Source organism: Petaurus breviceps, unplaced genomic scaffold, assembly GCF_028583685.1.
Source record: "Petaurus breviceps papuanus isolate PSGF00001 unplaced genomic scaffold, PetGlider_PUasm1.0 178, whole genome shotgun sequence".
Classification (NCBI taxonomy): Eukaryota; Metazoa; Chordata; class Mammalia; order Diprotodontia; family Petauridae; genus Petaurus; species Petaurus breviceps.
The window spans coordinates 19,508,973-19,522,312 of NW_027185777.1; the positions used below are offsets into that span (position 1 = coordinate 19,508,973).

Here is a 13,340-nt window from a genome sequence, read left to right on the forward strand (position 1 = left end):
CTCCCACTGTATTTTTGTCCTTGAGCATTGCGTTCAGTTCTGGGCACCACATTTTAAAGGAATTGGCGGGGTTAGTCTTATCATGTATCCAAACGCAACAAAAAACATCATTTCATGGGAAATTTGGTCATCTTGAATTGTAGTGTTCAGGATAAGCATTTGCAAAAACACTACCAAGAAACCAATTGCATTTTAATACCACTGTCTGTGGCAGAACAGCAGAATGTAAAACAATTCTCTTAAGAACTTACAAAACATTCCAATCTAAACTGACATATACTTTGATACTTGGTGTTTTCAAGGCAAAGGTAGATAAAGAAAAGCAGACAGACTATATCGGAAAATATAGCTCAGAAATAAATAATGAGAAAGGCCAAAAGTTCTTAGTCCTCATGCCTATACAACATGAATATTTTCTTTGGACAGACATTACAAATAAGCAATGAGATGGAAGAGAATGGACTGAATTCCCTTTGGGGGAATTACAGTTCTTTCAATGACCCCAAGATTTTCCTTTTTTAAAAGACCCCCCCCTTTTTTTTTTAGCTCTATTCTTTCAGTGATAGATACAGTAAGTCATGGCATCCCAGAGATTCCAGAGAGCTAAAGTTTAAGATTACCCAAAGGGTAAATGGAGAAGTTCATGAGAGTATAGCAGGGTGCCATGTACTACAAATGAGGAATTACATAGGAGAAGTGGGAAAAAGAGAAACATATGGTCAGAAAAGGTGAGCCAGTGACACAGAGAATCAAGAAGTGATAGAGGGCCACATAATGTCCAAAGCTCTGGATGAAGCCCCTAGAATAATGATTGGACCTCCAGTAATAAATTTATTGGGGAATATGGACAAGAGTCTCAAAGGTCAAGAGCTCCAGGTGTGGTTGGATTGCAACCTTCGGCAGTGAAGTGAATATCTACATCAGAGATAGATCACAGATACATTAAGCGATGGATTGAAATATTTAAGTACATACAAGCTATTATTCCCAGGAATTACATCAAGCTTTGCTCATAGATGAAAAAAAAAAATCCACATTAACAGCAGAGGATTAGAACATTTAGCTTAATTTTCATTTGCATGAAAATGACTAAGGACTTTTCAGTAACTACAAGGTCAATGTGAATCAAAATTATCACTTGGAAGCCAAAAAAACTATCATGATCTTCGACTGCATTCATGAAAGAAGTATCCAGAAGGAAAGAGGAGATAATCCTACCAAGTATTTCCTTGGTCAGGTTACATCTAGAGTGAGGCTTTGCCTTAAGTCAGACTACATTTGTGAGGGGTGAGCCTAACAAGGCAGTGCTCTGTGGCCCTGTTAATTCATGTTTCCTGTTGGGGAGAAATGAGGTTCTCAGAGGTCAATTAGCAGTTAACAAAGGAGGTTTACTTAGCCTTAACACAGAAAGGATATTCAACAAGGGCACTCTGGCATTCAGCTTGGGTAGACATATGGTCCTCTTCACATGCTTACATCTAGTGAGAAGGGCAGGGTGTAATGACTTGTGGTCTTGGGACATCTGTCAAGTCTAAAGGGCCCTCACCTCCATTTGGGTGGGTGTTTTTATGCCCTTAGGTGGCCAGGAAGCCTGAGGTCAAGAGAGGCATGGTAAGAGCCTTAGCCCTTCACCAATTAAGTTCTAGGGAAATGGCAACCCTGTTAGGGAAAAATTAGCATAACACCTAGCAGAATAGAGGAGAACCCTAGTAGATATTAATTGTATTACAGTGTTCAGTCTTGGACATGTAATTTAGAATATGTCACCAAGATGCTAATATGAAATCAAAGATAACCAGGGGACTTCAAAACAAATTTAGAGAATTGATTGAGGGAACTAGGATATTTTGCCACACAAAAGACTACTTATGGGGATGGGAGCATGGGTAACCACAGCATTGAAATATATGACATGATGGGAAGCCAGATTAGATTTATCTTTTGGGCCCCAGAAGAAATGTATAAGTTACAGAAAAGCAATTTTTAACTCAATGTAAAGATGAACTTCCTAACAATAAGAGCTATATTACAAAATGGACAACCTTGAGAGTTAATGAATCCTTTATTCCTGGAGGCATTCAAAAGCAAAAGCTAGGTGAACTCATCAAGAATGCTGGAGAGGAAATTTATGCTTCAGACAGACATTAGGTGAACTGGTCTTTGAGATGCTTTTGAGCTCTAAGACTCTGTGAGTCTAATAAAAATACAAAAGGGATGTTTCCAAACTGATTTCACAAGACTATTTGAAGTTCAATCTGTTAATATGTTCAAAATGTCAACTAAGTCAATATTTTATTATCTGAAATTGAGTGGACCCCACCTGGGGTTTAGCCCAGGTGCTTAATCCAATACGAAAACAGTTGACCAAGAGATAGTTAACTAAGGTACAGAAATAAAACTTTCACATATAGAGTTTCTACTAAAGAAAGAAAACTTTACCAATATAATGATAGTAAAAATATGGGTTCAAACTTTTTACCTAGAACTTAGCATAGGGAATCCTTCAGTGTATCATTATGATTTTCCTTAAAGCCTTTTTTTTTTTTACATGCAACAGGACTCCAGAGTGAGTCTAGTGGTCTTTGAATTGGCATTTTCAAGTCAAACTCGTAGTTTACAAAACCCTGTATTTTATAGTGACAGCTTAGAAGTCCCAGACTTTAGCTGGCAGAGAAAACTAGGTAATTTTCAATCTACTCTAATGGGCCTTCTTTGCATCCATCATATTGACATGGTAATCATTGCAGTAAATATAAAGACTTAGCTTGGAAATTGTCCATCTTATAATACACTAAAACTAACAAACTTATTGTAGATTATTCGGCTGAAATATTTATCACGGGGCTTCCATACAATGGCAGAAAACTCTAAATTTATGTGTGGAGTAATGCAAATAGATTGATTTGGGCTTTAGTTAAATATTTTACTAGTTACCATGAAGCCTATAAATTGCTGATATAATGGCAGGCACAGAGAAGAAACCAAAATGAGGCAGAGTGAAGGATAAAACTTGAATTCAATCAGTTCCCTTTAAAGAGAATTGTTACATGGATATGTCCTTAGCTTACTGAAAAGGTAGCAGCAGCTATTCTTCTGAGTTCATTCTTAACATTTTGAACTTTCTAACAAAAAGGAAAGAATTATAGAATTCTATTTTTGAGATATGATCTTGGACCCTGTAAGCACTATACTTTAGGATCATTAGAAAAAATTAAGGAATCTCAAAAATTGGGGGTTCACACTCCACCTTCCTATATGTTAGAGTAATTTAATTTCTGTCCAAAGACACATTCATAAAAATACTGAGATCCTTAGACTCTCCCCACCTCCATCTTTCTTAAAAGATTTCTTCAAGCCCAATTTTTTGCACATTACTGATTAAGAAGAACTAAGAATTCTTTAGAAAGAAGACAAATTAACTAATTTCCACCCTTTGAGAACTATCCTTAAATAAACTTGTATATTATGAAAATCTCAGCCCCATATACTTATGATCTTGATCATGTAAAAGTTTTACTCCGTAGAATGGCTATTATTATTTTCTTTTGCAAAGGAAATTCTTTCACTGTCCCTTTTTACACACATAACACAAACATACACTCACACAGGAATACTTAAATCTAATTAAATAGTAAAACTAAGAAATAAAAAAATTCTAGACTAATAATGCAAATGAAAGCCTAGCACATACACGACGAATTAGGGCAGTCTGCTGATTCTAGTGGAAGGAATAAAATAGAGAAAAATAAGTTAATTGAGATGGTCAGGTCTGGTTTTGTTTTGTTGGGAGAGTCTAGGTTTTGGTAGAGGGAGTTTCTTTGCTGAGGAGTTCTTTAAACAAGCAATGGCAAAATCAACGGGGCCATTAACTGTACCTAAGGATTCCTGCCCGCTGCATATTGAGAGTTTTAAAATGTATTATTACCTATGTGTTATTGTATTTGAATTTACTTTGTTAAATATTTCCCAATTACACTTTAATCTGGTCTGAGCTGTACTTGACTATATACTGTGGGCCGTGTGGGTCTTCCAAATAGGAAGTTTGACACCTCTATTTTACATAATGATGTCACAGGTTCAGACCCCCCCACCAAAAAAACAAACAAACAAACAAACAACCCAACCAAGTACAAAAAGTCATTATCAGAGTGAAATGAAGGTAATAACAGCATCTGTCTCCCAGGATTGTCATGAGTATTTAGTGAGATAAGGCATGGAAAGTAAATAAGTGTCCACTACTCTAATTTCTATTAATCTTCTTCCGTCTAAGTTTGAGGCTCTCTCTTGTTAACTTCTAGGGTGAGAGGCAATCCGCTTGAAAACTTATTATCATAATTATCCAAGAGCAGATAAAATAGAAAAAACCGCTCCTTCTAAAGCTTGGGGATTTGAATTCCCTACCTTGAAAAACCCACTGAAAAGGAGACTATAAATGTAAAAGGAAGTATCAAAATACATGACATTCTACAAGGTAATTATGCAAAAGAATGAATGGGTGACTTCACAGTTGGCTTATATCATATATCATGTTGATATATAATGACAAGACAGTAGAGTTGTGGAGATAAGAAAAACTTCTATGGAGAGAGATATACATATGCACACATATACACTATATAGATACAAATATAGATAATATGTACATATATAGATGTATACACACAGGCATTTATGTTTATATATGTGTGTATATATGTATATACACAGATGTATATATGTATGTATCTATATACGTATATGTACATGTATCTCTATATTTGCATACATAAAAATCTCTATATATGCATATATATAAAATCTCTGCATACTTCCATAGATTAGGAAGATAACAAAAATCATTTACATTTGTCGCTCTATGCTATTAAGAGACAAAAGTCTTCATATGTTACTGACAATGATAACATCGATAAAATATTGCATTACCTGAGAATGTTTTAAAATGGGGACATCATGAGTCAGATTCACTTAGTTCATAACATAGACACTTTGGAAAACAACTTTAGAAGTGAAATTACTCTTAGTCATTACTCCTTCAGAGTAAAGCTCTTTAAGATTATTGAGAAAGAAGGAGAAATGCTAAACATAAACTAATTTATTCACTGAGAGACCCCAACATCCTCTGTAAGTTGGTCTCTGATTTACAGGAATTAAAGTGTCGGCTTCATTGCTCCCTGCACTACAAAGTACTTAGGTGATAGATCTCCCTTTCAAGATCTGCTTTGGTTGCCCAGACTATGTATTATGTATTTTCCTTGTGCAGATGTCCACGGAGCCTGTATTAGACGAGCTGCACCCAGATGATGTCAGTTTGGTTTAGACAGAGATCCCGTCAGTTATTCTAACTAAACTTTTATTTTTCCCACTTCAAAGCTCCTGAAACCAACTATATTAAACACACAATTTGTATATTATGAAACAGGTATTATTTATTGCCATAAATCATGATTTCTGCTTCATTTAGAAACCCATGTGAGACATTCTGTGGCCTTCTCCATTTTGGTGCCAATTTTGATTTATTGGGGCTTACAAGTAAGAGAAAGAAAAATGAACATCTTGAATGGAAAGGATTTTTCCTATAAATTAGCTATCATGACATTTACCCGAAAAAATCCTAGTAATGTGGATTTGAACCACCACATATGTGTGTCAAATTATTTTTACTCCTGATTAAAATGACAAATGCTTTGATTCCAGCTCCAATCAAAATATTTGACTGGGCCAACCAAACTTAAATATCCTTGCTAATAACAAATTGTAGCTTTAGTCACTGCTGAGTTTTTTTTTTTTAAGGCTAAATAAAAACATAAGTTTTCTTCATTTACAACTTGAAAAATATACCAAATGTTGAAATACGACTTTATTCAAAGTATTTTTGTGTGTTTGGCTTAAACCAATGAAAATAAACCAATGTACTGTTCCCACCACTGTCTAGCACCCAGACATCTTTAAAAGCAACTGTACTCTCAAAATAAATGGCACCTGTCATGCTAATATTTGGTCATTTGGATTTGTTTTCAGAAGCTGAGTAATTTTCTGATTTGAATAATTTATTAAGAAACTGAAAAAGTCTAATGAAATTTATTCATACATACATCTTGTGATCTGAACTTTTATTAATGTTCTCATCCAACACTTATACAAAACACTACCAAAAATAAATTCTGGTTAAAAGACAGCACTGCAAATCACCTTTTTTGCCCAGCTGTATTCAGAAAACACTGCTTCATAACTCTCAAGGAAGAAAAAAAGAGTGCAAAATAGGACCCATGTCAAACTTCTGAATGTTCTTATGATTATTCCTAAATACTTTAAAATGTTACCGTTCACTTATCTCAGACTTATTTCAGACATTTCAATCATTTCATTTCTACTAGAAACCCAGTGTTTTAGGGTTCACAGATGCAAAACGGTCTTTTTTCTAAGATATGTTACCTGTCTTTTTCATTATCCTCTCTCCCTCCTCCTACTTTTGATTATTTTTAACAAAGTTCATGGTACCATCATCACTGGTACCACTTTCTGAATATGACAAGGTCAGTCAGACATATGAAGGGGAATGTTAATAATCCTCCTTCCCCCCAAAACAAAACAGATTCTCATAGGAAAATTAAGTCTAGAAGCAACTCTTCCCCCTAACCCCTCCACACACACACACACACACACACACACACACACACACACATTCTATAAACCAACTTCGGACCTGCCATATGTATCTAACTTGGTGGGAAGAGATCATTCAGAAAATGTTCTACTGTATTACATAACCTTCATCGAAGGGTTCTAAAGTTAGGAATTTTTCTGTATGTGGTTATTTCTATACACGGTACATTTTTATTACACACCTCTCTAAAGATCACTGCCACCCACCCCCACTTCTCCTCAGCCTTCTTCCATGCCTGTACATATATATGAAATACTCTCGATTCTTGCTCTTTCACGAGGGGCACGATAAAACCACAAGCCCAGAAATCCTTCTTCTCCTTCCCACTCCAGAACAAACGAGAACAACAAAAACCACTACTGAACAACAACTCAATTGTGATTCCTTAGGTTTTGGATTATATTTTCACATCCTTTATCTTATTCCATTCTTGCAACAACCCTGTGAGGTCCATGGGGCAGGAAGTATATTCCCAATTTTACAAATGAGGAAACTGATACAAAGAAGTAAAAATGATTTGCCCAATGTTTCCAGAATACTAAAGAGATATGAATTGATTTCTCCTGATTCTCTCCTTGTCCAGTGTTCTTTGCGTTATTTCATATGGGGGTCTGTACAACTTCAAAGTTACATTTTCATAAATTAGCCTTCCACGGGATACCTGAGAAACCCAAACTTTCAATCTACAATTGAGAGCAGGCCCATGGATTTCCCCATACTGGGACAGGGGTGGAACAAGCATCAGGTGAAAAGATGTCTGGGATATAAGACTGTGGATGTAGTGTAGTACAACGGAAAGAACACAGACTCTGGAGTTACAGGGCCTGGGTTCAAGATGTGCCTCTGCCATTTACTACCTGGGTGATCTCTGGGCAACTCACATCGCAACTTCCCCATCAGTTAAACGAGGAGATTGGGCAAGATAGTCTTTGAAGTCCCTTCCAGCTTAACATTTTTAATCCAAAAGTCTTCCTCTCCACTGATTCTCCTTTTTAGGTGCCCTCAAATTACTGAAAAACCTTTCTCCTTGCTACAGACCACTACAGTTCCTCTCTTCTCTCTAGGAAAGAAGGCCAAGGCAGCTGCTTCAAGCAGCCTTACTTAAAAGTTAGTCTTGTCTTACATGAAATGACTGATGTTGTCATAGGATTCCTGGTTCAAAAGTTCCTTAAAGGTCAACATTCTCCTTTTACAGGGGAGGAAACTGAGGCAGAGAATGGAAGATACTTGCCCAAGCTACGCAATTAATAAGGATGGAATTCGAACCCAGGTCTTCAGACTCCCAATCTAAGGAGCTTGCTCTTAAACCAGGCTGACTCATCTCTTGGCACAGGCAGGAGCCTTTAGAAAATTATGGGCCCAAGTAAGCCCTGGTTTACCTGCACCAAGGTCATCTGGGAGCCTAGGGCCAAGAGGATTTTCTCGGTCTTGGTGGGGTATGGATTGTCCCGATGCTTGTAAAGCCACTGTTTGAGGGGCCTCGCCATGTCCTGGAGGGCCTGCCGCTTGTGCCTCACCTTTCCTCCGTTCTGTCGAGCCCTGGGAAAACCGGAGAGGAGATGCAGGGTTGATCGGTACAGTATGACAAATAATTTGAAACCCTGTTAAGTTCCTTCCCCTGTCCAGATACCCTGCCTCCTCTCTCCAGAAAGGGCTGGAGAGGGAAGGACACCATCGCCCATTCCTCCTCCTATCCCCTTCCAGGATATCTAGTCCCAATGCACTGGGTCAGTGCCTGTCCATTACAAGGAGTAGGTCCTTTTCCAAGTATGCACTGCTTTATCTCGGATCCGGACTCCGGGATTAGTTAGCCTTGCACAGAAAGCAACGGCAACAGTAGCCTTCCGCAGACAGAGATAGAAACAGGAAGAAAATGCTGGGATAGTTGCAGAATCACAGTGTCAGATCATTGGGAAGCAAAGAGTCTAGAAGCAAAAAGATAAATGAGGGTGGGGTAGGAAAGATGAATGGCAGTTAATACCTTTTATGGGGGGAAGGGAAGTTCTCAAGCATGTGTTCCAGTGTGCTTGCATATGTGTGTCCTCAAATATTCTGGTTCTTAAGGTGGGAAAGGAGGGGTATGTGTATGTGTGTGATTGGAGGGAGAGGAGGGATTCGGAGGGGCCTGCATTTGACTGCCCATTTTCAGCATGGTCCTGCTTGCCAACCATGGTCTCCCAAGCAGCCTGTCCGGGGAATAAGAGTTTCTGGGCCTAAGACCTTCACTGGTTCCTTGCATTTTCCTTAGGGAACCCAGACTTTAGTATCCGCGGTTTCTCTCATCCGAATTTACTCCATACGGTTACAGGAAAGAACAACGCCATTCCCAAGCTTGCGCAGCAGAAATATGATATGCTGAAACTGGGAGAAAATAAAAGCGTACCGGGGCTGGCACCCCAGGCCCCGCTTGCTCTCAGCTCCTGAGATGGGGATGTGAACACGCACTGGGTAGTAATGGGGAGTTTAGCAGCCCATAGGGCTGCAGATTTTGGGGGAAGAGGAGCGGATGGTGGAGTAAGGGCCTTGTTGAAAGAAACAGATCTGGGGGAACAAGAGACCAGAAAAAGCAAAGGCGGCCCAGCAATGTTTCCAATAAAACGCCTGTTAAGGTTGGAAGCCGCCGACAGAGAGCAGGCGCAGGGCGGCTGTGCTGCCCCACGGCCCCGGGAGGTGTCGCCCGCGGGCCGCCCGGAGCCTCCGGCTGCAGTCTCCGGATTGTCGCCTGCTTCGCGGCCCCTTTGGGTTTCTGCCTTTTAAAAGACTTCATTTGAAATCTAATTCCGTCGGAATCGGCGGGTAATAAACTTCTGATGAAACTTAACCTCGAGTCTCCTGAGCAGCAACGCCGCGGAGCGCAGGAGCTGCTGCAACTGTGAAGGTGCCAGGGGAAGGAAAGCGCTCACATGCCCCATATTAACCCAGCTGGCCGGGCGCTAAACCCTATTAGGCTTCTGTCCGTGCCTCCGTCCCTCTCTCGGGAATGTCTGATACGCTCTCTCTAAACCCCCGAGAACCTCCCCTCAGCCTCCGCCCAACCACCCTTCCCCCACAGCAGCCCCTTCACTGGAGCAGTGCGGTCTCCGCCGGCACGCGTTTCCTTCCACCCCAAGGCTGCCCTTCCTTCTGCCCTGCTAGGCTTGTCCACAGCTGGCCAGATGCTCTGCAGAAGTTTGTGCTTAAAAGGGATGCGCTCCAAAGAGTTATCCTGTGCAAAAGTCCTTAGTTTACAGGAGGGAAAGGAAGGAAGGAAGAAAGGAAGGAAGAAAAGGAGGGACGGAGGAAGGAAGAAATAAGGAAGGAAGGGAAGGAGAGAGGGAGGAAAGGAAGGAAGGAAAGCCATAACTGAAACTTAAAAAAAAAACCAAACCTCTTCTTTAAAAAAAAAATCAGTCAGAAAGAGTTTCCCCGTTAGTCCAATCAAAGCCGAAAAAGAGAATTCTCAGAGATGCGACAAAGAAAGCTTTCCCCCGGCTCAGAGCCCTGGCTGTGCTTTCGGAATGCAGTTTAGCCGTTCCCAGTCTTGCTTCTAGGATGCTCAGCCGCAATTGAGCTGGGAAGGGGAATTCGGGATTGAGGGTTTACGGAATCCCTAAATTAGGCTTATTTTAAGAGATTGGGATGGACCAGAGAAGAAAGTAAATGAGGTTAGAAGCTGACCCTGTCTTGAGAAACAGATAGTGAAAACCTTAAAATGTCAGTCGCAGGGCCCCCGGAGATGAGAACCAGCTAGTTCAAATCACTGAGGGACAGAAACATGCTTCCAAGCTCTTTCACCAGACAATTTCACACACACACACACACACACACACACACACACACACACAATTTACTTTCCCATTACATAAGGATGGGAGCTAGTAGAAAGGGATAGGGGACATACCCTGTCCTCCTGTGTCTGAGACTGAGGTTATCTTTGATTGATGGGCTGTCGGGAATGACCACCTCTGGGTGGTGGTGGTGGGCCCCATCCAGGACCCCGCTGTAGGATCGACCACCTCGTTCCCTGTCCTTGGAGCCGCTGTCCTCGAAAAGCACTTGGCTACTGAGCTTGTTGAAGACGATGGTGTTCATGGTCCAAGCTGGGAGGCCGTCGCTTTGCGGCCGCAGCTACTAGGAGACGTGCAGTTTGGAAGTCCAGACGACTCGATTTCTGCGGAGAAGAAGGCGCATCGGGTTACTCGAGGAAACAGCTCACATCCCAGCGAGTCCCCAGGGCTGAGAGAGGGATTTCGAGGCTAGCTTGGCCCAGAGATCTGGCTCGGAAGAGAGTCTGGGGCTGGGGTGGGGGGTGGGAGTAGGGAGCGGAGGGAGGTAGAAAAACTTTACGAAATAGACAGCATCTCACCTGGACTGGGGGGGGGGGCAGAGGAACCTGGCTTGTCAGGCCACCCCCCGATCATCGCCCCCCCCCTTCTGGGGGGCAAACTTTCTCTACAGGGCTACTGACTATGCCTATTCCGGTTTTTCTTGAGATCACCTATCAATCTGGTTGAACAGTTGCCCACAGACACCCTCCCCACTACCCCCAGTCTTTCTCCAAGGATTTGGTGGGAGCATCAGGGAAAAATTTAGAGTGCACCGCTCCATCGTGGGGCGGGGGAGGGTGTTAGATTGTAGAAAAAAGCCATCCTCTCCAGTGGTTTCATTCTGAGGAAAGTACACTGCGGAACATTGGGAGGGGGGAAGGGAACCAAAAGACGGGATAGGCAGAGACTGTTGCCTCAGTCTCCCCTAGTCTAGACCCGGCATTCCCGAGGAAGTTAAAGTGGAGGCTGCATTTGAGAGGACTGAATCACGAGAATCAATAACCTAAAGAATCAGGCGACTAACCAGGATTGGAGGATTTTTATTGTGTCCTAATTCTGGATGTTTTTAGGCACAAACTCCACACTGGACTCGATCCTGGACTAAGAAATCAGGGCCGAGGACTGAAGTTGAAGGATAAAGAATGATTGACTCTAGACCTGGAAAGTAGAGTCAGTCAGGGTTGGGCCAAAGTCCCCTCTTCACTTCTGCAGGCGCGGCAGTGCCCAGAACATCCTACCAAGTCCTCTTTCCCTCTGGACAGTGAATCCCCAGGGTCCTCCACACTGTATCAGCCCCTACTTCTTCACCCCATCCCCCGACTCTCTCTGTCTCTCTCTGTCTCTGTCTCTCCGTCTCCCACCCCAGATTTAAGATCTTTGGGGGAAATAGAGGAGCCTAGCCAGCTTCTTGCCTACCAATAAACCATTCCGCGAAACCGGGTTCCCACTTCCTAGATCCCTTACTCCTGGGCACCCGGTTAGCATTTCAAAGGCTGCAGACGTGATGAGGGGAAGAAGGAGTCCAGGGAGCTGGCTCCCCCGGCAGTCCGGGCCCCACCTTTGCCTTTTCCTCCTCTCCTCTCTCTCCCAAGCTTAGAGCTGCAGCCGCCTCCCCATTTCCCCCTCCCCCACCCCCCAGGCAGGCAGACCCGCTGCTAGTTGGCTCAAGCTTCAGCCTCGTGGAAACAGAAACAGACCGCCACGCTCACCTCCGAGGGGCGTGATGTTTTGTCTGCAGCTAGCATGCATTTGACCGCCACCAGGGAAACGTTAGGGAAAGTTTCTCATTGCCCAACCTTGAGCTGTATTATTGAATGTCGGCTTGCGGCTGGTCCCCTTCGCCACCCCCTCCTCCCCTCTCACAGTCCCCCCCTTCCCCAGAGTCTCTGGGCATCTCTTGTTTCATAAAATCAGCCCCCACCCCCTTTCCTGTAGTGGCTGAGGCTGCCTTAGATGTCGCCTTGGAGCTCGTCCTCCCCCCCTGCGTTTATACGCGCGTGTGCGCGCACACACACACACTCACACTCGCCCACCCTCTCCCGGCCCATCACCCCTAGCCACAGCTGCAGCAGCAGCCCTTCTAGGGTATTTAGGGCTCTGCATACAGAAATTTAAAAGATGGCCACTGTCAATATTTATAAGGAGGTAATTCAGACGGTAAGCGTGGCTGCTCGGTAAAATACAGCATGACTTGATGTCTGAGTCTTACAGGAGGAGACAGGTACATCACTCTATGACTGAGTGTGAGTGTGAATGTGAGTGTGTGTGTGTGTTTGTGAGAGAGAGAGAGAGAGAGAGAGAGAGAGAGAGAGAGAGAGAGAGGATATATGTCTGAAAGTCACATCCTCAGATTTTCCACGGTTTGCTGCCTCTGCGCTACAAGCTGCTTCTTTCTCCCTCTCTCCCCCCTCCCCGCTCCACCCCCCACCTCCCACCCCCAGCTCCGGGATTAGCAAGAAAAATCCTCAACTTTAAAAACAACAACTACACACACACACAGAGGTCTCTGCATTCGCTACTACCTTGTGGGGGGGGGGTGGGTGGGTGTTGACGTTTTGATGGTGGGTTTGTTTATTCCTATTGACTAAGGGGGCCGGCTGGGAGGTGCAGGTGAGGATGGAGGTGGAGGCTGCAGGGTTGGGGTTTGGGGGAGTGATTGAAAAAAAAAATGAAAGGCGGGGGAAAGGGTAACTCTTGAGGTCCCGAAGTGAAGGGACGCGTAAGCTAGCTGCCTCGGTGACCGCGAGCTATCCAAAAGGGAGACCGTCAGCTCCCAATTTAAATGCCCTCTGGGGTCTCCCAGGAGTGAACGGCTGCGCTCCACGCCATGCCCCCTGCCGGATTTCCAGGTAGTTTTTTGCAATCACTCC

General features: G+C 43.0%; 1 protein-coding gene across 1 annotated transcript in view; it reads right to left on the reverse strand.

Annotated features, from left to right (window-relative positions):
* MKX (mohawk homeobox) overlaps nucleotides 1-13,340 on the reverse strand; it is a 103,262-nt gene that overhangs the window by 89,242 nt on the left and 680 nt on the right. Inside the window, exons 2-3 of the mRNA XM_069086370.1 lie at nucleotides 10,545-10,814; nucleotides 8,044-8,203 (exon numbers count right to left, since the gene is read on the reverse strand). Coding sequence (XP_068942471.1) covers nucleotides 8,044-8,203; nucleotides 10,545-10,735 — 351 coding nt within the window. The 5' untranslated portion in view covers nucleotides 10,736-10,814. The remainder of the gene's footprint in view (nucleotides 1-8,043; nucleotides 8,204-10,544; nucleotides 10,815-13,340) is intronic.